The sequence below is a fragment of the Atheta coriaria genome, unplaced genomic scaffold, assembly GCF_025399875.1.
Source record: "Atheta coriaria isolate IRGN ID8LTWV9N9 unplaced genomic scaffold, Caltech_Dcor_3.1 hic_scaffold_3_pilon, whole genome shotgun sequence".
In the NCBI taxonomy this organism is placed as follows: domain Eukaryota; kingdom Metazoa; phylum Arthropoda; class Insecta; order Coleoptera; family Staphylinidae; genus Dalotia; species Dalotia coriaria.
In genome coordinates this window covers 9,676,273-9,703,095 of record NW_027045445.1, presented here as the reverse complement: position 1 = coordinate 9,703,095, position 26,823 = coordinate 9,676,273, and the positions used below count along the sequence as shown (strand labels likewise).

At 37.3% G+C, this 26,823-nt stretch overlaps 4 protein-coding genes and 3 long non-coding RNA genes across 9 annotated transcripts in view; 4 read left to right on the top strand and 3 right to left on the bottom strand.

Moving 5' to 3' along the window:
• The window catches only part of LOC135803979 (5-hydroxytryptamine receptor-like), a 44,494-nt gene extending 29,772 nt beyond the window's left edge, over window positions 1-14,722 (top strand). Inside the window, exons 3-4 of the mRNA XM_065317735.1 lie at window positions 11,784-12,027; window positions 12,322-14,722. Coding sequence (XP_065173807.1) covers window positions 11,784-12,027; window positions 12,322-13,213 — 1,136 coding nt within the window. The 3' untranslated portion in view covers window positions 13,214-14,722. The remainder of the gene's footprint in view (window positions 1-11,783; window positions 12,028-12,321) is intronic.
• The window catches only part of LOC135803985 (uncharacterized), a 131,322-nt gene that overhangs the window by 51,176 nt on the left and 53,323 nt on the right, over window positions 1-26,823 (bottom strand). The window lies entirely within an intron of this gene.
• LOC135789528 (E3 ubiquitin-protein ligase RNF185-like) lies at window positions 17,134-19,142 on the bottom strand. Its single transcript, XM_065299388.1, has 4 exons — window positions 18,964-19,142; window positions 18,573-18,763; window positions 17,987-18,183; window positions 17,134-17,755 (listed from the first exon to the last, which is right to left on the bottom strand). Exons 2-4 carry the CDS (start codon window positions 18,740-18,742, stop codon window positions 17,550-17,552), a joined length of 573 nt encoding a protein of 190 aa, XP_065155460.1. The 5' UTR covers window positions 18,743-18,763; window positions 18,964-19,142; the 3' UTR covers window positions 17,134-17,549.
• Window positions 19,429-23,092, top strand: LOC135789529 (E3 ubiquitin-protein ligase RNF10). Its single transcript, XM_065299389.1, is given in 7 exon segments — window positions 19,429-19,856; window positions 19,975-20,383; window positions 20,565-20,655; window positions 20,873-21,057; window positions 21,274-22,282; window positions 22,491-22,766; window positions 22,769-23,092. Coding segments are annotated over 7 exon segments (2,214 nt in total). The 5' UTR covers window positions 19,429-19,678; the 3' UTR covers window positions 22,835-23,092.
• On the bottom strand, window positions 23,036-25,608 carry LOC135789530 (uncharacterized). Its single transcript, XR_010547592.1, has 3 exons — window positions 25,472-25,608; window positions 23,401-23,678; window positions 23,036-23,348 (listed from the first exon to the last, which is right to left on the bottom strand). It is a non-coding gene; the product is annotated as an uncharacterized lncRNA (long non-coding RNA).
• LOC135804067 (uncharacterized) lies at window positions 23,853-24,404 on the top strand. Its single transcript, XR_010550966.1, has 3 exons — window positions 23,853-23,972; window positions 24,029-24,192; window positions 24,262-24,404. It is a non-coding gene; the product is annotated as an uncharacterized lncRNA (long non-coding RNA).
• Window positions 24,815-26,823, top strand: part of LOC135789526 (mediator of DNA damage checkpoint protein 1-like) — a 32,545-nt gene continuing 30,536 nt past the window's right edge. Inside the window, exon 1 of the mRNA XM_065299386.1 lies at window positions 24,815-25,556. Coding sequence (XP_065155458.1) covers window positions 25,387-25,556 — 170 coding nt within the window. The 5' untranslated portion in view covers window positions 24,815-25,386. The remainder of the gene's footprint in view (window positions 25,557-26,823) is intronic.

The window sequence follows — 26,823 nt, the reverse complement described above, 5'->3', positions numbered from 1 at the left end:
ACTAAAACTTTAGCAAGTTTTATATAAAAACAAAATAAAATAAAAGTTTTCCGCCCCAAAGATTCTTAAAAATTATTATTGTTTGTTAACTATTTTATTATATTGAAGTAGCAACAATAAAAACACCACTTAATAATTGAATAACGATCAAACAGGAATTTGATTAATGATCCTATACCTATTATTGTAAACAAACACGCACGTAATTGTAAATAAACAAATAATTTATTAATTATGGTAATTACACCCTAAATAACATTCAACATACCTCCACTCAAGCGTAAACAAATTTCTAAACTGCGCACCACTCTAATTCAATGTCAACTCAATTAGTTACAATAATATTATGACATTCCATGATTATGATGATATCAAAATTATCTCAATTATCTCCAATAATTAAGCCGTAAATTGCTTCAAATAAACTTTAACGTTAATACAAACTCAAAGAAGACTCAAAAATCCGATAAACTTAAAAAGTTAAATTGGGTTGAGTTAATTATTAATGGCGCCCTACTTCAAACTCCCAGAGACACACAGACTGTTAAGCAGTAACTTGATAAGTAAGTCGCTTTGGGCCGTCTTGTCTCATTGGCCAATCACGATGGCAATTAAATGACGCGTCATTACGAGATAAGCCGACAGTCATCGGCTGAACACTGCCGATCGTTAACAATGTATCCAACTATTGATTGCCAGCTGCTTTTGAACTTTGCCGCCGCGTGCAGTTAATTTAATTGTTGGCTTTAGTTTTATTTTGCATAATAAAGTTTGTTTTGGATAAGCCTGTAAGTAAATTTACTCGAAACTAATTTAATTAAGCGCAGCGAAATGAAACAATGCAGAGTTTAGGCAAAGTTGCAGTTAGTGTGATCTGTTGCTTGTCAAGCCACTGACAACAGCGCCATCTATAATCATTTACCTAATTAAATAAAGTCAAAAATTAAATATTATTTATCAACTGAATTTAACGGCAGTTTTTGTCATTAATTTGATTGAGAACGAGCGTAGGGAGCATTTAATCACCCCGTGGCTAAAACCCGTGACTAAAGTACTTTTTTCGGTTTTGGCTATTTGTGTTCAAAATATTACTTTTTGTGTCTCAAAACCGTGGGAAAATACGCGCTTTAAAAGTGGAAGTAAAAAATACTTTTTGGCGCCATTTTTCATCCCTTAAAAAATTTATTTATTCAAAAAATATATCTTATGTCCTTCACCATGGTCCATTTTATCTTCCTACCAAAATTCATAAAAATTACTCCTATAGTTCATGAGCTATACGTAAACAAACATACAAAATTGTGTTCCTTTTGTATTTAATATTATAATAGTATTCATATTGAGCAATATTTCACTCTGAATATTTATCCATTGTTGGTTTTATATGTTATGGTTACGCATTGTATACGCGCAACGTAAATTCATATATCAATTTGTTATTGTTGATGTGCGCAGCGCGCGCGATGTTGGCAACAATTAATCAACACAAGGTGCTGTCGGCAAACAGCTCCAGGGCGCCTTGTGCGGGTCGAGAATGGGGATGATTATTACCAGCGCCGCACAGGGGCGTGTACACACCGCAAAACCTCGCATCGCGCGCGCGATGTCGACACCTGATGGAATACTTAATTACTTTACTTTATCGCAAACTCCGCGTAGAAGAACGCCGGCCATCAACTGTTTTGTGCAGACACACAGGGCACACAGAGGCATTATTCCAAGTTGTGTGATGATGAAACAAAACTCGCAAAGTGAACTTGGTTTGTTTTGCTTTTGCTTTTGCTTTTGTGGTTACTGCATTAAATTGAGGCGTAGAAGATGAGATGGGATGTGAAATATGCATGAGGAGGTAATGTGTGTAAGAAGATGGGCTTTTATGCGTTAGTGCTTAAGTTTCCATCAATTAGTAGGTATTTTTTAGGGTTATTAGCATGTGAGAAATTATGTTTTGGGTTTAAGAAGCACATAAATACATAATTTGCTTGTTTTTATCAAAAGACTAGCTTTAGCCTGCGACTTTGTCCCGGTAGTGTTTAATAAAACCTGATTTGTTTTACTCTCTTGTTCTAGACATAGTATGTGTCAATTCTATCAATAAGATTTGCAATTTTATTTTAAAGAAATTAATTATATAAAGAATTGCTAATAATGCACTTCAGTGCGCCATCTCGGATTCAACTATTTAACTATAACTATGATTGAATCACAATGCCCACTCTGATCCTATAGAAAAGAGCTGTCTTTAGGGTTTTCCCGGCAATTATTCGAATTTTTCTCGCCTCAAAAACCATCCTTGGACATTAACGAACATTTTAAAAAAAGAATTAGTCAAATTGGTCAAGGCGTTGTTGAGTTATGCGCTTTCCAACAGATTTTGCGATTCATTTTTATATTTTAGATAGATGGATATTAGAAAAAAAGAGATCTGAATGAAAGTTGTCATATATAGCTTGGTAATGCCATTTTTCTACAACCACTTTTAAAGCGCCAGTTTTTCCACGGTTTTTAGACACAAATAACATTACATGAACTTTAAACACGGACGATCAAGATCGTGACTAAAGTACTTTAATCGTTATTAAACAGGATATAGAAATTTAATCACTTTTATACTTAAAGAATCGAATCAGAGATGGCGCATTATTAACATTTTAAAATTATTCCCTATCCATTAAAAAAACTAATCCAAAAACTCGTAATACAATTATTGATCCATCAAACTTTCAATTAAAATAATAATCTCCAATTAAACCGCTGTAACTAAATTTAATCCACCCTGACATTGTACGTTTTTAGACTTGTAACATATCTATTGACGTGCTCAATACATAAATGTGCTACACGAATCCGAGAGCACGCCGATACCGATAGCGCGATCCCGAGTCCTATAAATACCTTCCGCTTCATACTTGTAGATTATCGAGAGATAGGCAGGGCGCAAAAATGTCTGTCATATGGATGTGTCGGCATCCCACTCTCTTCCCACCGCTCTAAACTCATAAACTCCGAAGGTGATGAACAGAGACACCCGCACACACTGAAGAGGATTATAACGCTGCACTCACCCGGAGCGTGAACGCGCGAAAAAAAACACCTACACGTTTGCACTTGATGATAATATAATACTGCAAAACTCGGCAACTGCAGAACCCACGGATTGAAGAGGCAGGTAAAGCTGGATCTAGTGGGCTCTATTCTCAACACAGATAACACACAGTGCGCTTATTGATTTTATCATCATCCCGACATCCGCTCCGGATTGCGGCAGCGTAATCGTAAACCCAAACTGACCCGGCGAGTCCCCGAGAGAGAGGGATGCCCGAATGGACGCCGATATTCTTATATTTATATATGCAAAATTGCAAAAGTTCAGCGCGGTATTCCGATGCCCCAATGCGAAATTCGACGATAACTGATCAAGGATGCATATTGCATGCATCGAAAGCACATTTTAATCAAAGTCCCGATTAGAAATGTTCGAATGTTGCAGTCGAAGTTAGTTTCGCGTTAGTTTGGTTGCATACATTCGGGATTAAACTAAAGATTTATGAATTGATGCGTGTGAGTGGTTGCCTATATTTCCGCCCGCATATTCGGCTGTAATTGAATGCGCTTATTAAGTTAATTTACAAGCTTTAATCAAATCCAGCTCGAACGTCTCGAGCATCTCCCTGTAGTGTGTGGTATTTAGCCGGAAGCTGTTCGTATCCTCGACTAGAGTATCAATCGCTTGCCACGTGGGAGTGGTAAACGCGTCGACAAGCGCAATCCTGCCGGTGGCATGACATGCACATCAATCCGTTTAATATATAAGATACCACTATACATCCAATCAATCTAATGTACCACTCTGTAGTGTTGTCAAGGTTAAATTCTATAATTAATTAAATTTTGTTACTTTTTTGCTAATGTTGTGTTTTCACCGTTCGGTAAGTCGTGCCATCATCGGATATCGTCTTGTTCGGTTCTCTTGAGCCAATAAATATAGGTTTTATCTCTTTGGGGCTCGAAGCAGGCAGTGTGCTGAATCCGTCTAGTTTTTATTGCCTACGCCAAGGGTTGTAAAATTTTGCAACTTTTATGTTTTATTCCTCGGAGGGTTAAAATTATGAAGTTATGAATCGAGAGTTTTTACGCGGTTATGACTCTCGCATCTGTCACCGCTTCAGGACATCAAAAATTATTTATGGTGTCACAACTTATTAATTAACGCCATCTAGCGTTTATGGGGCGATGCTTCATAACCTATGATCGTAAGAATTGTGATTTAAGTTATAGGATAATGGATTTTTGTTTTATTTTTTACTCAACGGTGAAAAAAAAATACAAAATTTCTTTTTTTACTTCCACTTTGTAAGCGGTACTTTAAACACGGACAGCCAAAGCCATGACTAAAGTACTTTAATTAAACATTAAATAAAATTAGGTTTTTTTTCATCTACCTTTAACGCGTCAGTTTTTTCACAATTTTGAAAAGTGGTACAGCCAAGGTCGTGACTAAAATACTTTAGTCACGGGGTGACTCTTAATTAATCTTCTGTCAATAACTTCCGTTTAACCACTAGATACTTAATGCTTACTATAATTACCTGTTCTAGGACAGTAAATGTTTTTAATATAAATTCTAATCTGCAATTAAAGAAAATATGATTTTATGTTACGTAAGCATTTGAATGTATGAATTTAAAGCGTTGTTGCTTGCTGTTTAATATTAGGAGCACAGGCGCTTATTACGTTGTTTGCGACATTTTAATATAGCGCCGTTCTAAGTGCGCTCGCAGTCAGCGTTTTCGTTTTCGTTGTTGCTGCCAGTCCAATTTTGTGTTTATCAAATAATGACCCAATAGAGAACACGGAGGCGCAAAATTTCAAGTGCAAATGAACACAACTGAAATTACAACTCTTGCGCAACGCAATAATAATAACAAATTGACTTGTTTTCACCGTTTTAAATTTTAATCAACGCAAACACTCTTCAAATGTACCAAAAAAAAGTGCAGGTATTTTTATATTTTCATTGTGGAATAAAAATAGTAGAAATAGTAGGTTATGGAATTATAACTATTGGATTTAGAGATAGGCAACATACAGAATTTTTGGGATATTTTTTGACTGTTCATGGATGTATTCGGTATGGTAATATGAGAATGCAAATGAAACAATTGGGAGAAATGCTCGCTTTTCCCGATATGTATTATAAATGTCGACTGAGTAAATGCTTTCGGCCATATGTTTGAAATTTTGCAACAAAAATATTTTACATACAAAAATCTAATGGTGCTTTTAATATTAATAAAAATTTACTATACGTTCCGTTTTCTGCTAATTTATTTCATCAAATGTCACAAAAAAACTAATTTCAAAAATTTTACACAACACCCAGTACATATTACTACTGCCTGCTAAAACCTACAGAACCAATGCTGACCAATACCACATTCTCATCAATTTGTTATAAACCTTAATAACAGACTACTTGCTTGACTGGTTTAAAGTTTAAATTTGCATAATTCGAGCTCATGCGATGGCGACATTTCAAAGCGGTCATTCGATATGTAAAACTAAACTTCCGACTTTGAATTTTCCACGAACTCAAGCGACTATCCATCAAAGCGTCTAGTTTGTATAAAATTACGGATAAAAGACTCGGTTGATATAATCCGGAAGTGAATAACGGAGCAAAAAAATAAAATAAATAAAAAAATGTCGAGATGTTAGCGCAACTTATGCGAACTTATCTAGCCTTGGAATTTCTTACTCTTTCGATAACTTTCGAAAGAAGCACGCTTTCAAGGGGCTTCAACGAATGCTACTTCAAAGTAACAAGTGGATCCTGAGCTGGATCAAGAGTAGATGTCGGAAGTGAGCAATATAAGGGCAAAAATTTCATATCTATATAATGCGTTAGTTACAACATTTATAACTCAAGAACGAGTGGACAGATTTTGTTGAACTATGATTTTTTGGATTCGTTTTTGCCTAGAAGAGCAGAATAAATATTAAAATGTTGAAAATTGTGTCTTAAAGAGTGTTAAATAAGGGAGGAAAATTTATATAGAGATTCAATCATAATTATAGTTGAATAATTGAATCCTAGATGGCGTTGAAGTAGCAATTTTAGCGTTTTTCATATTTATAAAATAAAATGGCGAATTTTATTGATGAAATCAAATCATACTGGGCCTTGAAGTACAAAAATATAAAAATACAAAATAATTACTTTTTTCCTAAAAACTCGGAAACAAAAGCTACTTTCTTATATTTTTGAGATTATAACAACGCCGGACCCCAATCTACAACCCGCCAAACACAATTTCAAGTAAACAATTCATAAATAAGCGAATCTATTGTTAAAAACTTGTAATAACAATAACAATAAACTAATTCAATGCACACACGAATTATTCCCATTCCTAGTCCCATTGACGCACAAAACTAAAGTTGACTCAACTTTGGCCAACTCTGCTAAATATTCAATCGTAGCGCCGCCGGTTCGTGACTTATTGCAAATTTAATGACTTTACATCGCGCTGGAAATAAAGTTTCCATCGAGGCGCACATGCCGCGTAACCCCGTGTCGTCGCATCTTACAGCAGCGCGCGCGTCCGCCTCTTGATGTGTTTACGCTTCCGTTTCGCCTCCACTTTGTGCGCCCCCATTATGCGCCGCGCTTGATGTTATATAAATTAAAACCTCGTTTTCTATCGCGCGGCCGCCCGCCCTGCGTAAGTTGGGCGTCGGCGAACTTCCGAAATTCAATTAACGACCGTATTATTAGCACTATTATACGATGGCGTGTACCACAATGGCTGCCAACTTAAACTTGAGGCGGGCCCAGTGGACTCACTGGCTAGATAATTGTTTAAAACCTTTATTTATTTAACTAGTATTTATTTTATCCGATGGATAACAATATATGACTTAGTTTATATAGGAATTTTTGTGGGTTATTTTGTCTTTAGTGATGGAAGAGGATCGTAAAAATTTTATACGTCGTTGAGTGAATTTTCTCTTCGTGTTAGTGGAAATGTGTGTTGCCAAAAATGTGCGCTGGAAAATGATGACGATGCACTTTATAGTTATCAAAAATTCATGTTGGTTCAATATTGAGTTTTCACCAACAGTGTGAAATTAGTTTTCGGACTAAACAACTTTTTTCTGCTTGAAAATTGCGTTTTTCCATGTTTGTTGCTAAAAATATTCCCGTAGCAACATAAAACAATATTCTACTTACATTTTGAGGTTAGGATCATCCACAAGTATTGTTTTCTTGAATTTATTGTTCTTCACCATAACAAACATTTGATCCCCGTGTAGAGCACTGAATTATCTTTTGTTTACCCTAATTAAATGATTATTATCATATTTTCTTTATTATAATCTCAAACATTACAATTATATTCAACCTGCACACTCAAAACACGATAACTGATTGTCAAAATAACAATGACACTTCATTTTGGCAGTAAATCTCATGTTACAGTTTTACAGTTGTGCTGCCAGCGCCCTCTTACGTAATATTCAATAACTATCAAAAATCTAACCAAAATAAATGTCAAAATGACAATGACATTGCATTTTGACAGTTTCTCACTGGTTAGAGTTTTACACTTGCACTGCCAGCGCCCTCTTACATATTATTCAAGAACAAACAAAAATCAAACCAAAATAAATGACATAACCTTGAAATAAATATCTTTTATGTATTCTTATAGAAATAAACCCCAAGAAAATTTAATTTTCCACGCCCTGATAATTTTGATCCTGCTTTCAATTTCATATTCTATCCCTATTCTATTCTTTGTACGCCGTCCGCGGCGAACTTACCTAATTAATTATTTAATTAAATACTTGAAAGGCATCATTTAATTAATGCGAGCATACGACTAGTCTACGATTACCAATGAATGACGGAAACGCAATAAAAGGAAACAATAAGACGTTATCAACGTGATAAATTGCGATAAATTTACCCCTTGGTAGTTCGATACTTTTATAACAAACAATTTCGCATCGCTTTGATTGAATTACAATGCGGAATAAATGACAATACGTGAAAAAAACGTGGAAAAATACACAATATGATGTGCGTCACTATAAATTATTAAATAAACGTGTTCTGCTACATTTTGCATTTTTGTGCGCGGAATTTTATTTCACTCACGTTTATTTTCACCGCCGGCTGTGGCTAGTTGCAAACAAACAAAGCGCACAATTTCCAAACAAGCAACGGGAAATTTTATTATCAGAGAGAAAAGCTCACGGATGCACACGGGTGATGAATAAAAATGCACGAAATATGCATTTTTATTATTTAATTTGCACCGTCAACATGTCCAAACAGACATAATTTAGTGTATTGTTGGTTGCCTACAATAACTCATGATTAACCTGAAAATATCAAAAGAATACTTGTTGATTTTCACTTGTCAGATGGTTTTTTCGAGGTGTGAATTTCACTTGACAGATTATTATCCATCGTTCTCGTGCTCGTGTAACAAGCGTGATAAACTGTGCGCTGAAGAAATTTCACACTCAATTCTCAGGTGAGCCAGCTCATCAGAATAATGTTCCATAAATAACTTCTCCCTCGAGTTTACACCAACCAAACAAACTTTGTCATCATATTAAAATTTACAAGTTTTGTATACTTATTGAAATAACCTTAGTTTTGCAGGCGTAATTCTGGTCTGATTTCAATTTCTTATTATGCGTTTTATTTGTTTTGGGCGCTGGATGCGTAAAGTTTGAGCGCCCGCGGAAAGCAATTTACCACTTTAATGTGACTTTTTAACAAGCCTCCAAACTTATTTAATTGGTATTTCGACATTAATAGATCGCTCTGTTTACCTTCGCAAGGCGACGACACCCTCATCACCATCGTCGCCGACTTTCAATTACTTTAGCGGCTTCAAGTTTGTGCAGGGTTTCTTTTTCTACCAATAATTAAATCTGTCAGCGAAAGTTCAGAAAAAATTAAAGTTTTTATTGAATAACTCAAAAACTATTCATGCGAAATTAATATTTTTTTTAATAATCTATTAAGAATTAAATTCAACATCTATTTGAAATATTTTTTTGAAAATTTAATAATTTTTCAATGAGTTATAAACAATTAAAGTTAAATTTTACAAAACTGCTTTTAACTTTTGATTAAAACGTGATATTATACATATTATAACTGAAAATGATACAGAATTTACTAATAAATAATTTGCTGCAAAAAAAAATTAAGTAACACAATTAGTTTACGAGTAATTAATAAAAAACTAAAATTATTAAAACATTTTCTGTAGCCATCTAGTGGTCACATACGCAACTAGGTAATTCTCTAGGTTAAAATGTAGCAGAATATCTCCCCTACAATGATGTTAACTACTACTTTCTAAAAGTTATGTACGTGACACATTGAGATAAACTGAACTAACGCGTTACATCCACTACGTTATGCGTGTTGCATAAGCATAAGCATCATGCATGAACCGAAATAACCACCGCACTGCACTACATCGCATCATTTGACATTTAACATTCGACATCACCATTACTCAACGCGCATGATTGCGGATGGATTGACGTGTCGCCATTGCGTAATGTCATCGTGGCTGAATGTTAAGGGTGTTGGTGGTGTTGATTATGACCAAACACCGCTCGCACATTTGATGACTAATGGACGGTGTTGACCCGAGTCAACAGTGCGTTATTAGTTGATGTCATTGTCACAATATTAGATACACACTATACTCGCACATCTAGATATCCATCATAATTGCTTTACATGCAATTGGTGATGAATATAGGTTAGAAATACTCACGTCCGCTGCATTCTGGGAAATTTATTATATGAATTATTTGTAATTGGGCGCATTGTGCACGGATTGCGAACGTTTGTGTTTCATTATACATTTAACAGTATCACATATCAGATGACCGTCCACGCCTTTGATGTCCATTTATGAACGGCGTACGCAGTTCGCTTTATAATGCGCCGCTATTATGGTATTATTGACTCTGTTGCAATTTTAATGCAAATTTAATGACGGAGCTTAATATCATAAAAGACATCATCGAGATTTATTTCACGATTTATTGTCGCGTTTATTGTGTTTGGAAGTGCATTAGAGCGGGTCAATTTGATTCTTTTACTTATTGTTTGCCTGCACATAAAATACCACTATATTTTCACACGATAAAACACTATTTTAAGGTTATAAACTGTTTTCATATCAAAACACTTGAATTGTGCGTTGTATCCAAGCGCCATCTGGTGGAAAATTGCGTGAGTTTATAACTAAAACTACTTTTTGTGTTTTTCGACGAATAATAATGTTTAAATTGACTTCGATTCAATAAAATGTGATTCGGGTGTAATTTACCTCAGTGATTTGTCCAAATCTCTTTGAGCAGCAGGAGAATCCGCTCCTAAAAACACACCTAACCGAGCGTGTTCACTGTTCAGTAATTCATTATTTATACATCGAAACGGGAAAAGTGGAAGGCTGGAACAAATCGGATTTCGCTCCAGGGGTTTGCCGAAGGTGGTGTATGTGTGTGTAGTGCAGGGAAAGAGAAAAGAAAACCTCGGCGCGAATCAATTCACATTGTAATGCGCGGCCGGATGAAAATCGTTTTCGCTGAGCGCGGCTTTGCAACGTCTCGAGCGTCACATGAAACGAACAGAAAAAAAGGCAATCGCAATGCATTCCAAATAGCAAAACACATGAAACACGAAAAGCATTTTACGCGCATATAATATAAATAACTGTAATGTAGGTAGGGTAAAAGAGGGTAATGGGGGTCACTTAAGGGAGAACTCAAATATAATTTAAATTATAAACAAAATACTTATTGCAATCGCTTATAAGCATTGTTTACTTAAATACCTATTATTTGAAATAATTTTCAGTCACTTTGACAATCAATTTAGGATATTATTAAAGTTTAAAAAAAAAACAGATTTGACTCCCATTACACCGACATGCGGGTAATGGTGGTCACCCTGGAGACAATCGGAATCAAACGAAATCTAGCAGATATCGCAGACATTATATTCCGCTAAGTCCCACCCAGTGCATTTCACATGAGCCCATAGCCCACATGAAGTGCATCTGAACCACATTTAATTGTTTTTTTTTTAAATCGTTGCACATTAGACATCAGTTTTCCAAATCTTCATCCTCATCGCCCTGGCATAAGTCATCAGTGCCAATATTGGAATCATAAGTTTTGTTCCTTTCCTGCAGTATCGTTTCTGCAAGAAGGCTATTGAAAAATAAGTCACATTGCTTTTATAGGCCATTTAGAGCGGACTAAAGACAAAACGTCCATTGGGAGTCGCATGACTCCCATTGCCCACAATTGCACTATTGTGAAAAAACAAAAAATATTTCTTCAAAACATTAATGTAATCTGAACTGCACATCACGATTTTGAATGTTTAACTAAGACTATATAAAGTTTCATTCGAATATTGCAAGATATTCGACACTTATCTTCTAATTTGCGTGGACGTAAAATTAGATCAGCGGAGCTCAAAAATAAAATATTGGCGTATCTCAATGATACACCCACCGATTTGCATGATTTGTCGGGGGTGGCACTGGGGGGCCAGAACGGAGGTAGGAACGCCGTTTACGCGGTACTCGTAACTATTGTTTCGTGGATATATGGGTGACTCCCATTACCCGCTGACTCCCATTACCCTACTCTCCCCTAACCTTAAACACAGTGTAGTGATGTATTGGTTGCCTATGTTATAAAATAAATTACCTGCTTTGTTTCAGGGAATGTTTTTGTGATTGCGGCGATTTTGTTGGAAAGGAATCTGCAAAACGTCGCCAACTATTTGATTCTATCACTGGCGGTGGCTGACCTGCTTGTTGCATGCCTGGTGATGCCCTTGGGGGCGGTCTACGAGGTGAGCCACGAGTGGACGCTCGGCCCCGAACTCTGCGACATGTGGACGTCCAGCGATGTGCTCTGCTGCACCGCATCGATATTGCATCTCGTTGCCATCGCGCTCGACAGGTGAGACTCGCATTCATTTACATATTCAACGAATATTTTCAAAGCAAAATTAAACTGCCAATCCTGAGCAAAAAATAAATTAACGACGTCTTTTTATGACAAGTTAATCACTGTACGAGTATCAATTTCATCCGCCATTATGATTTATACCGTAATTTCCTGGCGATTTTCATTTCCGTTGTGTTTTTTAACGAGGCAACTCAATAATCCTCAATAATTATTAATGAAGACACACTGCTGAAATGTAAACTCGGAATATTAATACAAATACTAAAACATGATTTTTCTTTTTAGATACTGGGCAGTAACAAACATAGACTATATTCATCACCGCACAGCAAAACGCATTGGTATAATGATCCTGATTGTATGGTGTGTTGCCTTCCTTGTGTGTATTGCACCACTACTCGGCTGGAAAGACCCAGGCTGGAGTCAACGCATCGAAGATAACAAGTGCATCGTTAGCCAGGACATCAGCTATCAAATATTCGCAACTGCGAGCTCCTTCTATCTTCCACTGATGGTTATACTTATACTCTACTGGCGTATATTCCAAACAGCACGCAAACGCATCCGCCGTCGACAGATTCTGACGCAAGCGGCTGAGACTAAGGATAATCCCGCGATGTGCGGTATTGCGGGTGGCCTAGCTGGGGCGAGCGCGTCTGGTGGCATAGCTGCAGCTGTGGTGACAATTATCGGCCGACCATTGCCGACTATTTCCGAAACAACAACCACTGCGTTCACAAATGTTTCTTCGAATAATACAAGTCCAGAAAAAGCTTCCTGCGCTAATGGTTTAGACGATCCACCTACAACTACAGACGGGGATAATCCTTACCCAGGTGGGCCGCAACACGTAGTCAAAAGAAAAAGTAATAAATATTCAGCGGATTCAAAGCGTGAGCGCAAAGCGGCGAAAACCCTGGCGATTATCACAGGTGCATTCGTCATTTGCTGGTTACCATTCTTTGTAATGGCTGTACTCCTACCAATTTATAAAGATCTCTTTGAGGAGTATGTTATCTCACTGTTTTTATGGCTGGGATACTTTAACTCCACGCTGAATCCGATTATTTACACGATATTTAGTCCGGAGTTTCGCCATGCGTTTAAAAAGATTCTTTTCGGAAGGAATTACGCACGTAGGAGGCAGAAACAGTTTAATATCAAGCACTTCCAATGATGTCGGCAGAGTGACGTCTTGTCGCCGGAGCCGCCGCTGTCGGCGCGGCTCGCCGTCAACGTCGCCGTGACGGCTGTCGTGTCGGGGCCGCGTAATGTCACCTTCAAGTGCGACTGATCCGAGGACAAGAGGTCACGCTACCTGGTCGTGCCCAGCAACATTGACTGCGATCCAACCAGCAGCTGCATGGATACAGAGATTACGGAAGTGATGGTTCCCACGCATGCGCAGAACAAACGAGTTACTTTCGAGATGAAAGAATTTACGTGATAAAAATTGATGTGTAATGTGAAAATTCAAAAAAAAAAACGCAGAACAATCAATACAACATTTAACCTTAAATGATTTTAGGTTAGGTTATAGGTTATAGCAATAATTGATGTGGATACAAGTGTGTATATAATATCATACCATTTGTAGAATATTCAGTTGAAATGTAGGCAACACACATTACATATTACATCGTATTGTAAATAACCTTAATATGCAAACTGACCAAAACTAATGAAAAATAATTTGAATATTCATACTCCAAATTACCACGTGTGATATTAATATTTGTACATATTACATATGTGTATACAGGGTGTTCCGCCCCTTAAAATTCAAGAAATGACTTAAAAACTTAATCCACCATCAAAAAAAACAAGATTTTAAAATAATGTTGCGTAAATAAAATAATTAAATCAATTTTTAAACAAATGTTAATGGAATAAAGAAATCTAAATGTGGTTTAATCCTACAAGTCTATAAATACCGCAAACAAACGTCTTGGATGTGATCTACAATCATTATCTGACTTAAATAATTGTTGCATCTGCAGATCTACACAAAATGTGATGTTAAATTAAGTGATTATGTTAGTATCTAATGTGTATTTTATTTGTTTATTTGTTTGTTCATTTCGGAATGCACTTTCAATTGTTATGGTAACGTATAAGCAAAAAATGCGAATTATAAAATGCTGTGATCGAATCGATTCATAAGAATATTTTTGTATCGCATCTTAATTATTCTATTGGTTAATTGGCAATGGATGAACAGGGTGTTTGTGATTGAATATTTCATAATTTTTATTTTTATTTTTGTGCATAAGAAATGTTCCAATCTTGAAAATGTATAAATGTCACATAACCACAGTGTATATAATCAGGAGTAGGTGTGTATCTCGAATATGAAAGAGGAAAATGTACTGCTTGAGCCCGTAGTGCATTTTACTGTTTTCATGTCGCCTTAACGAAAGACTCATCGTGTAAATTATGAAGCGCATTATACGAGTGGTAGTGGTGGAGTAGGTAATGTTCCCGTTGTAAAATAAATCTCACACGCATCAGTTTCTGTGTAATATACATGTGAATACACTCCCGTAGGTAGTAGATTATAAATATTTATGATGTTTGTAAATTTCAAAGAAATGTATGTTTAATACCTGATGTACTTACCGAACAATGTAAATCGCATTCATTATATTAATAAATTATAATAATAAATGTATTTTTCATATAAAAATGGGGGAAATATATTAATCAGTAAAAAGCTTATTATCTTTTCCGTTAAATTAATAAAAATTGAAAGAAAAACGTTTTAAATGCGTTTTTGATAAAAAAAATTATATAATTTACCTGTTGAATTAAGAAGAAGTCACAGGTAGATACCCCTTCCCTGGTATTGGCAGGTACTCACAGGTAACCTGCTATTGGTGGACCTAACCCCCACCACTTTTTGCGGGTCGCCGCAGGTATAAAAGGCCAGCACGCAGGGAACACATTGCTCATACTAACGTCACTATTTGGTGTTTTTTTCGTTTACAATCAACACATTGCTCAGTCGTGCCTGAGGTGCCAAGGAGTCTAGTCGCAGTTCTCTAAGTCACTTCCTCTTTTTTCATTAAGCGCAAGTTGCACATTACAAATGTCCACCCTCAGTCTACTATTTTCTATGCATCGGCTTAACACGTTGACGCCGGCGCGGTTTTTGAGTGTCCGCCGCATCGGGCGGCGTTTGAGCATTTTCAACTCCGTCTAATTAATTCAGCTGTGCGCCACTGGTTGTTATGACTTGCTAAAGCAAAAAGCGATTGTTTTTGCAAATGCGTCGCCATTTATTTATTTTCTTTGTAATGAATGCCTTTATCTTTAGAGTCCGACCGAAACTATGTGCAAACTGAGATGACAAGTGACGACCACGACTTAGCCGCGAGTTAGCCCACGACACACGATATTTTACCAACATTGAGTTTTGGTTCTGCCACAAGTTTCATCCAATTTTTGGCCGAAATCGAAATTGAAGCCGAAACTGAAATTTCGGTCGGTCACTATTTATTATAATATGTAATCTGAGTGACACATTTGGTGACAAAGATGCAAGACACTCATTGTATAGGTGAGACGAGAAAAAGATATAACCCAACCAGCGGTGTAGTCAAAAATGAATTCCATCTCGTTTCAAATAATGCCGTGACCCACCGGTGGGTCACGCCGCCCGATGCAGCAGACACGTGTGACCCACCGGTGGGTCACGCCGGCGTCAACGTGTTAAACCGCACGATACAAATTGATACAAATAATGCTTGGAACAGTGTAGCTTCTGTCCTCTGTCGTGTTCTAGCAGTAACTTTATTCGTTGAATACAAAGTAAATCCATATTCTGTACACGTTAACACGTTAACAAGTTGCCTATAGTACCGGAGTCTAATCCGGTAACCTTCACTTGTTTTGCAAGTTTATCCGAGTATAATTCCGGTTCCAAGTTCATACTAATATGAAGTGTACATACATCTAATGTATTCTAATGCTCACTGATAAAAAGTCGCAAACGTAACATTACACGAAAGCATTCCTTATCCTAAAAATACTTCTAAACACCATATTCTTCCCGTTTTAAGCAAATATTAAAGCAAAAAATATGAAGAACTTATTGATTATTACCATTCTTGCTTTGTTTGCTTGTACATTTGCTGAACAAGCAAAAGATGAAGAATTATACAGCAGAGCAGTAATTGAAGTGAGTAAATATTATATTATTAACTATAAATTTAATAAATAATGTTAATTATCTATTGTTATAGAGCTGTCCCGGTTGCTCACTAAATCGTCTCCCGGAAATAAGAAAATTCATTTATGAAGATGTCCCAAAATACAACAATGTTGAATTCAAGAAGATTCATGGTGCCAAACCAGAATTAGTCTTATATGACAATACTGACACAGAAGTAAGCAGAATTAAGCTGGAACAACTCACCAGAAAAGAATGCAATCAATTATTAGCATCAAAAGGATTCCAAGTGAAAGAAAACAATAAAATTGAATTGTAAATTACAACATACAATTCATACTAAAACAATCAATAGCCAATCATAAAATCTGTATGAAAATAATGTGTGAATGTATGACATGATTCAGTAAACATAAATCAATTTACACTAAAAGTAAATTAATCAAAGAAAGAATGCTTTAATGATAAATTCAATAGGTTTGTATCAGATATCAGAGCATATCAAAACTAGTAGTGTATAAGTATTCATCAATCATGATAACTCCACCATGTGAAGACCCTGGTCCCGGCACAGCACTCTGCGGATGTTTGCTGCGATCGCCACCTCCGCAAAGTGTAAACGGATCAGGAAAACGTGCCTCATACACCATTTCCAAAGGAAACACCGACATTACATCAGTGTCACACTCCAATCTACCGATAAACCCCGGCCATGTTTGTTTCCCAGCTGCTTCGTACGAAATCCTCGGATCTTTACGATAAATGAACTTCTGGTTAACTGATATGACATCCATGATGAAAATGGAGCTGATTCAATGATTTTTGGTGAGATTACTGAAAATTTTGTTACATTTAATGACAATTAATGACAAATGATTGAAAAAAATCAATTATTGTTACCTATTGTTATTAATTTGTCTTAAAACTCGATTGCACTACGTTTATATTCACTTATTCTGTTATATAATTACAATGTCCAGCCAGTAATTCATATTTACAAACATAATCACTAATACCTAAAGAAAATAACTGCGAAACAGGAAATAGAGCTCTAGATTACTAAGTAAAAGCACAGAAGAAAAATAATAGGAAAACAAAACAATGAAATGCCTAAAATATCTTAACTTCTAAAATATTACATCAGATTGAACAATATTATAAAGTCAACAGTATGTTTCCCTACACACAGAAATGAATCCCATCTTAGAATTTAAGCCTTTAATTTAAACATCCACCGAATGTCGCGGAATGGACTGCATCAGTACATATGTTAGATTGGTGTCGTGCTGAGGGGGCTGCGTTGCTGTCTCCACATTAAATTTCATGATATCATCGGTGTCGATTACGCCAACAGCAGCCAAATGACACAAATCACCGCCAGCCATAGGAATACTTTCGACAAAAACTGTTCTTCCAGATGCTGCGAGGTACCACGAGCGGCGGCACTGGGCCGTGTATCACCCATGTTGAACGTCGATGTGAAGAAACCGAATGGAAATGCGCCAATGCCAAACGAAAGGTGGAATCCACTATCGCCGAATCCAAAGTCTGAAATTGAAATATAGCATCAACACACTGTATATCCAGCTCTTTTTATCTATATACATATGCATAGTAATTATTTATGGTTATTTTGTGCTAAGTCACGAGTTTGTAGATGTAATTGCGCAATTGTTTCACGCCATGTAAACAAAACCGAAATGTTTCGTGACGCAAGCCAATTATCATTTAGAAAACTCAATTCATGCCTGAATTAAATAATTAATGCCAGTTATTTACTTGAAAAGTGGGTGCCAGCTTCAGGTTCTGTTCGCTGGCCTTGTGGTCGGGGTGGGAACTTCTCTCTGGGGTCCTGTTGGTTTGTACTGCCACGGCCGTAGAGCGGGATGACTTTTTCTTTGTTTATTGCCGCTTTACATACCGGGCAGACTTGATTGTTTGGTCTTGTGTCAAGCCACTGATGTAAACAAGGCCAACTGAAAGAAAAATACAAAGAAACTTAGAATATTGATGATTTTAGAGTAAAAAAACGTAAGTTTTAGTTAAAAGTAAAGTTTTTATGATGAATTAGTCACAATATTGAGTAAAATTTACTGCAAAACATCATTTTATTCACTAGACAGTGGAAAAAAAGTGGAATAATGTAAAAATATGCAGCATATCAGCAAAAAACATGCAAATTGCTGAGTTTGATGAGTGTAGTTGTTTTGTGCCGGTAAAATACGATAATTCTTTATTTTGCTTGTAAATTTCAGCCCTATTTTGACACAATTACGCATATAAACCTGATTTTTTCATAAACAAGTTTCTAGTAATCAAAATTCTCTCTTTTTTCTTAAATAATTGAAAAGTTTTGAATGCTTACCAGAATAAATGCCCACACAAACTGACAACAGCATCTCTTGCAGTATCCAAACAAATATTACACTCAAATGTCCGCTCATCACGGGTTTCCTCCCCTTCGGTGGCACCACCTTCAGTACTTGTACTTGTAGTCTCCTTCACCTGCGGCTCCTCTGCAGTGGTCAGCACCATTTTGCGGCTGGTAGAGTTGGTCTGGCGAGCACAAAAGTAATCATGTAGCTATGGCGCAATATGTTGAGCAATTAGGCGCGCAATAATCGTGTAAAAAGTTGCGATTGCATTGGGTCACCAGCGTCGCGACTTTCGACGAGAGTTCGCGTTCGACTGGCATGGGAAACATGACCGAGTTCGCTCGGGAATTGATTGGGCTGACGTGTGGTTCATTCACTCACTCTTAGCGCTGAATTATTGATGCTCCGCTCCGGCGGCGACGATGACGATTTTCCACTAATCAATCATTCGTGGCGTGAAATGCATACTCACTATCACAATAAAGTAAATAAATACGTCGTACTTGTCCTGATCCCCAAGACTCCTACTTATTTTGATATCACCTGACAGGTCAGGGTGATGACATTTTATGATTAGTGATCAAATTCACCGCCAGACGTCACTAGTGGTGATGTTGCTTTAAATCTTCATTTGCGTTGTTGCTCGTGAATTAATCACCCAAACTAAAAGCGTATTTGTAAATATAATTTACATGCATAAATAAAACATTAAATATAGCTACTTGTTGTTGATATTTAAATAAAAAACGTAGAATTTGTTTGCTACATTTTAAAATCTAATGTGTGCGGGATGAGAACGGAAGTGATTTTTATGGCGCATGCGCTTGTTTCGTGTGTTTTGTTGGCCGGGTGACTTGTCCGTGCGTAGTGCATTCCCGTCGCCATTGCAGCGGCGTGAACGAGACAGTTTCGTTCGCCCTGATAGGGATATCCATCGCGTCCGGCAGCCGCCTGGGGGTCCTCAGCTCCCCGACCTGAAGGTCAACCCGTCTCCGGAAGCACTCCTCCACCCAGCAAGTATATTGCACGCGCATTGAATACGATAGCGTTCGTGCACATTTTTTCGGCTAGACTGGTATAAACATGGCTTTGTAAAATGTGTCCTACGAAATCATCTCGTGTCGCTAACGCTCCACGCGGTGGACGCCCATCATCCGGCGCGCCCTTAGTAAGTAAGTCTGGAGGAAATGGAAAAGTTAAAGGCAATCGCCCGAATCAGGCATCGGCGAAGGGCCAGCCATCTGATTCGAAAAGAACAACCAAGGTGAGCGCATGTCACTAAAATAGTCAACCTCATACCCTATTACGGAATACGTTACAAAATGGCGTCGTGACTATTGTTCGTGCATCATCGTATATACTCGCTAACATGTGCGATGCTATTGGTTGCAGATGCGCTGGGTGGCAAGCAATTGCCGCGCGGCGGCCGTCGCCGTGAACCGGCTGGCGGCAGTTTTCCGACCAACAAATCTGAACCATCTCGCAAACCGCAGCCGCAACGGGCGCGCGGTTTCGACAAACGCCCGCGCACACGTGGTGTCTACATCCCTGGCAATAATGCTGGCGGTGCAGGCAGTCGAGATACAACCCGGCTAGAACAGGATGAACTGGAACCGGAAGTTGGATCCGTTTTTGTGCAAGGCAGCAAGAAGCAGAGTTTGAATCATCTGCTCAACTTTCATTACACGCCACGTGAGAATCACACTGGCGGTGGACATACTGCGAGGAGTCCCAATGTCGGTCACAAATGGGTGACTACTGGAAAGCACAAGTACAACAAGGAGCATTTCATTCAAGCAAAGTAATTATATTTATTTTTATTTATTTAAAAGAAAAATATTATTAAATGATGACATATTTAGGGTTTGCTTGAATATTTTGTGTGAGCATTGATAGTAGGACTGATTTAAACGCTTAAACATTTTGCTAAAACTTTTGCAATTCTTTTACAAATATTTATATTTTGATGTTTTTGCTTTCAGTTGTCAATTTATTGTGCAATCTTCAGGGGACTACAAGCAGTACATGAACAATCCTGATGCTCTTGTTGACTGGAGTTTAATTGAACAAATTGTAAGCATTTTGCAAGTTTTTTCTTTTAAATCTTTACCAAAGTGTTGAGTACATATTAACTTTCATAGTTTTTGTGAAATTTTACCTTTGGAAAATCAATTTAAATGCAAATATTATAACAGCATAAATTAAACATAATTTGTGCTATACATTTGCTTTTAGACACTATTAAAAAGAATATTCGCAAAATGTTTATTTTGGTAATGTAAATTTACAGAATCTGCAAGTTAATGAAAACCCATCATGTCCGATCTGCCTGTATCCACCTTCGGCAGCCAAAATGACCCGTTGCGGTCATATCTATTGTTGGTCCTGTATTCTACACTACCTGGCATTGTCTGAGAAGTCCTGGAGTAAATGCCCTATCTGCCATGAGGCAGTACATCAGCAAGACCTCAAAAGGTTGGTGTTTAATTCAATTTCTTAGCGTTTATTTGCACAAGATTGTTATTTATCAAGTACTCTTGTGTCTTGATGAAATTGTCTAGTGCTAGATCAACTGTATGGATAATTAGCACGGTGGTGTACTCATACTCTACTGTGTCAGTCCCCTTACGACATATTTATTTTATTATTTTCTATGCGCAATATTCAGAAACGTTTTTGATGTAATTTCAGTGTTGTGGCGGTCTCACATCCGTCATTCAACGTGAACGAAGCGATCACGTTCAAGTTGATGAAGCGCGCTCGCGGTTCTCTAATTGCATATCCGATCGACACGGCAATCAATACAAGCGAAGATCAACCATTCTTTGTTTCGGACGCGCAATCACCGAATGTCAACTGCAAATTGTTGATCGCCAACAATTGCGATATCATGGCGATCATCGAACGCGAAAAGTTGGAGTTGAAGGCTCAGCTCAGTGAGCAAATCGACTTATCAGAGAATTGCTTCATCGAGCAGTCTATCGCCAAACTTCAAGAGCGTGAAAATATTCTTTTGGCGAATTTATCCAACGAAGTAAAACCGCGCGAACGGTTCGAAAGCTCAAGCAGCGATATGCTCAGCGGCGAGGAACAACCATCCAGTGAGCTGGCATCATTCGCATCAACAACTAGCGATCCTCCTATGAAGTATTTCTACTTTTATCAGGCCGCTGATGGTCAGCATATATATCTACATTCAGTCAATGTAAGGATGTTGGAGCATACTTACGGTTCACTGGAGTTTTCACCAAAGACAATCTCCGGACGCATTGTTGAGAAGGAAGGCGGGTCGATGACTGAAGAGTTACGCAATCGTTTTCGGTATTTGCAGCATTTACCGGTGACTTGCCAGTTTGAAGTTGCTGAAATTCAGCTGCAATCTTCATGCATCAACAAGGAAACTGCTGATGAGTTTTCAGAACAGCTAGGGTTGAGAAAGAAACGGCGTCAGAAACGTGCTAGAGAAGAAAAACGCAGGGAGAAAAAGATTAATGAAGAGGAAAATCGACAAATGGGGAAAATTCCTTCGGCGAATATTGAGTTAGAGTCGCAGGTGCAGTTTCCAGAGTTTGGGAGTAGCCCCGGGTCGATGGGTAAAGAAAGAATGCGTGAAGATTCCTTATCTACGTCGAGAAGTGTTTCACCTGTTTCCTTACGGAGTCAGGGTGATGGAGAAGTATCAGGACCATCTTTTGCTACGGTAAATTTACTAATTTTTAAAATATTTGCATTTTGTTGTTAAATTCATGGATTTTTTTTTAATTTCAATGAATATTAACAAAATGCTAGAACAAATGATAGGATAATTAACACAAATTATTAATTTATATTAATTTGTGTCAGTCCCCTATTCAACAATCTCTCTTTAAATGTCCTAATTACCTTCTAAAGTAATTATTTCTTTAAAGATGTTAACTGCAAAGCGCCAACAACCATCTTGGCCGCAACTTAAATCATCTCCACAAATCTCGCAGGTGGAATCTTTCCGTTTGATTAACGTCACCGGCTCAAAGCTCACAGCCACGCCAAGGCAGGTGAGGGTAGACAGCGATAACGAAGATGAAGATTACGTCCCGGCGCCGGCTTACAACAGCAGTTTTAGCGATGCAATCGCGATGGCTTTAGAGAAAGCCTCTCTGTCGCACGATGTCGACGCAGTGGGCGATAACAACGTAAAGTGCGGACAGAAAAGAAGAAGAAGAACAAACAAAAGATCTTGTTTGCTACGTCTATGACCTACTGCGACAAATAGTTGCAGGAAGAGATGATAATTATTATTTGTGTTTTAAACAAAAACAAATTTTGGTTGCACTACAGGTACTACTCAAGCAAGTCACATAAAATTTTGATTTCTACATAACAGCTAATATAAATTACATAGTAATATAATACCGCAGATTAATTATGTATTAATTTATTTTGAAATGTGTTATAAATTCTTTAAATTCGTCTATTTTCGTACGAATATGTTACTAACTTTTATTGTTCATGATTATAATGGTTATAAAAATTCTGAGTGCAATGTTAATTGTCACAAGTGATCAAAATTCATAAAACTCAAGAAATACTATTGTGCGTGTATAGCTAGGAACATTTATAATTTAGTCGGAAGTTTTTGAAGATGCGTCGTGCTTCAATACCTGTTTTCTCCTCAACAATTCTGATTGTGAGGGAGTTCGGACCAAATTCGTAATAGGTTGTTGTGTTAATTTTGTCATCAATAACATTTTTGTTACCAGTTTGCCGTCTTCCATAGAAGATACGCTCTGAAATAGGTTTACGTTCAGGTAGTTTAGTTTAGGAGAGTTGTGTGAATACCCTTATAACTTTTCCTGGTAAGAATTCTGTAGTTTCTTGACCAATTCGAAACGATTTTTCACGTGATGAGAACGTGGATCTGACTGTTATCGACCATAAATCTTCTAACTTCAAAACTGCCATGGTAGGTTTAGACCATCTTACAAACAATCGTGTTATGAATGATAAACCAGCTGCTTTCAAGAACTTATTGAGATTTTCGTTCTTTTCGCATTTAAAATGACCCACCAAATCCATTATGCGGAAGTGTACTGCTGTTCAGGTGTATGTTGAGTTGCCTATACCAAATCATAAAATATGTTTAAAATTATTTGAAAAACAAGACAAATTGCACATAATTAGTAAAGATAATTGAAAACAGTGAAATTAATAATCAACTTTTATCTTTAAAAAATATCCATAATTTCCGACACTAAACTATTTAGTTCTTGTAATATTGATTGCCTATGTTAGTAGTACTTGTTTCCGTCGAGGTTATATCATTTTATTAGTTGCAATAATATTTAAAAATGCCTGAAAATGAATCAAAGAATACTCAACCTAAAGAAGACAGTCTACCAGACGAATGGATGGTAATATTTAATGTTCTAATATATGACCTACATTATTATATGGCAATGAATCGTAGATTCGACCAAGCGTAGTTTATGATGATGAATATTCCGATTGTCGGTCAATAAAAGTCGCTTTCAACAATACTTTGTTGATGGCCATAGCACTGACTGCACACAATGGAAACGCGACTTGGATAATTCATACAAATGGGAAGCCAACAGAGACATTAAAGCTGGTGTAAGACTAAAATTGTGCACAAATTATCAATTTTAAGGTTAGGTATTTAAATTTTATACATATTTTTAGAAAGAAATAATTGCTAGTGAGAAAATCAGACGTTTCGAACGCATGAAAGCACATTATGACAATGATGTGTGGGAAAAGAGGAAGAACCCTCCAGAAGATTGGAGTAAACCACTGCCAGAGTATATGCAGAAGGAATATGAAGCCACCTACTTGAATATTAAAAGTAAAGAAATCAAAGGTGAAATTGAGCCTACTTTTGACACAAGTTGTACGATCATGTAATTAGGTAGCATTTATTAAATTAGTTTACTTAGAAATCATCAGCGAACTTGAAAATGCCGCCATTTTGAATGTGTCACGAGTTAGCATGTGATTCGCGAAGTTTGCCGAATAGAAACGAATGGAAAGTAGATTTGACAAATAAGGACATATTTCGTACAATAACAAAACCTCTGAAAGGATATAAAGCCTAATAGAGCAACAAAATACTTTCAGTTAAAAATTTACGTTTGCTCTTGCTTGTTATTCACTCGTCAAAATTAAAACTCGTGATAGTTGGCAGCACTGTCAGTCTTGACAGATGCGCTATCCGGAAGATCCGGAAAATGCTCAAAAAAACGCACTAACACAAGCGCGTGCCAACGATGTGCGTTGATGTGCAACGGTGCACGAATCGCGGCGGTGGTAGTAGTAGCGGAGATAGCGGTGCGTAACGTGTGCGAGCAAGACAAAACGCGTGCCGATTAGCAGTAAGCACAACGAAGAGAAGAAGCGTGGAAAAACGCTAGCGGTGCGTGTGCGCCCGCGGTGCCGTACCGTGCGAGAAGCGAGAAGGGCCGCGCTCGCCGAGGAGTGTCGGAGTGAGTGTTTGGTTAGATCTCTGCTGCATGACACATTCCCAGCCCCGCAATCCCGCAATTTCCGTCGACCACTCTTCCGCTCGCACCGGAGTGTCACCCAAAAGCAAACGAATCTCACGCAGACGCTGCCGCCCGATCACGAGCATCACGCGAAACCGCGCCGCTAATTGTTCAGTGCAAATAAACTCGACAAACAAGTGTTGTTGCCTGTGATACATCGTAGAAAAAACACACAACTAACAAGAAACTCGCGCACCACGAGCAGCGGGCAGTGTGTATAGTAATCTTTGCACTCGCAGTGTTTTGTTTTCCTCACTTTGCAATAATGGCTAACCGCGACGATTATCTAACGGACTATCGGCAGTTTTTCGAACATTTCGCAAAGACCGTCAACCCCAACGAGCAGTTACCTGTGAAGCTGGCGAGTTACAAGCTGATCAACGTCGAAGTCGTCGGCGGGATCATCGATTGGACCACGCAATATCTCACCGAAAAGTAAGCGCAGCGCAATCGCCGTTCGTCTTTTGTTTCTTTTTTTGCTTTTTGTAATAACGTGTTGCGCGACCAGCAGTCATGCAACGACTCTTTATATTCTTTTTGTTGCTTCGTGGTAAATTACCCCCGAAGGTGATTACAACTATTGTGTTGTCATAGTAACACAACAATACAAAGACACCCCACAGCACAATTTATTTATTTATTAATTTCTATGCATAAAAATATAAATAACCGGTCGGTGGATGGAATATTACATGCATTAATAATAATGGCACGAAAAAATTGTTTGTATTTTATTGCATTACAAGCGTATTCTTAATGCTGCTCATCTATTCTCGTCTCGTTTGGGTTTAATTAGACTAATTAACATTACGAAAATTGAAAATTACGAAAATTATTCAACGTAAATTTTGTATTTTTAAAACAAATTTTTATTTCAATGGCGGATTTTATTATTATTTAGTTGTTTTTCATGTAGTAACCTGTATAGTTAAGAATTTCTCGTGCATAATTAATAAACTAATACCACGCACCGGGTGTTTTGCGCTTGGCGCTCGGCACTCACTCGTGTCGTTAGCACTTTTTTCCTCGTTTTATAATCACAAGAGCGTAATTACATCAATCTAAATCTACCCAATCTAATATCTAATGTATTCGATGTGTGTGTGTGTGAGTTGTTTGTGTGTTTACAATGTGTAAAATGTCTGCAATCCGTTTGCTGTTGCTATCATCAGTTTGTTTTCTGTTGATAAGTTGTGTACTATTTGATCCGGGCGTGTTTTGCAATATATAAATTAAATTCGTGTCGATAAATGTCGTGGAAAAGTGAGTCAAATGTGACATTCGTGACTCATTGCTAAATTAATAGCGCGCCGACTGTGCGGGAAGGTGTGATTGTTTGATCTCTATAAATAAATAAATTATTAGAAATGGTGGTGTGTTGTGCGTGTATCATAGGATGTGATTGCGACCACAAATGGTGTACTTTATAGTTTTTAAATGTTAATCGTATTATTTTTATGTGGTTTGTTTTATGCATTCATGAATTTAATTGTTTTGTGTTTATTATTATGTTGCGAATTAGCGGTTTGCGCGGCTTGTAAATTTATTATTCTAATGAGTGAAAATAATAGGCGTTGTTTGGTAAATGGAAAGTTTGTGCGTTCGTCACTTTTGTTTCATAACAAACGACGATTGTTTGTTTTTCGTATGAAACAATCTTAAATGAATACATTTAACGCCAACGATTGTAGCAAAAATTGTT

Excerpts from the sequence above, each read along its gene's own strand:
- LOC135789528 (XM_065299388.1), bottom strand. The coding sequence starts at position 18,742 with ATGGTGCTGACCACTGCAGAGGAGCCGCAGGTGAAGGAGACTACAAGT. Across the intron at positions 18,184-18,572 it reads TTGTGTGGGCATTTATTCTG|TTGGCCTTGTTTACATCAGT; the intron begins GTAAGCATTCAA and ends TTTTTCTTTCAG. Across the intron at positions 17,756-17,986 it reads AGCTGGCACCCACTTTTCAA|ACTTTGGATTCGGCGATAGT; the intron begins GTAAATAACTGG and ends TTTCAATTTCAG.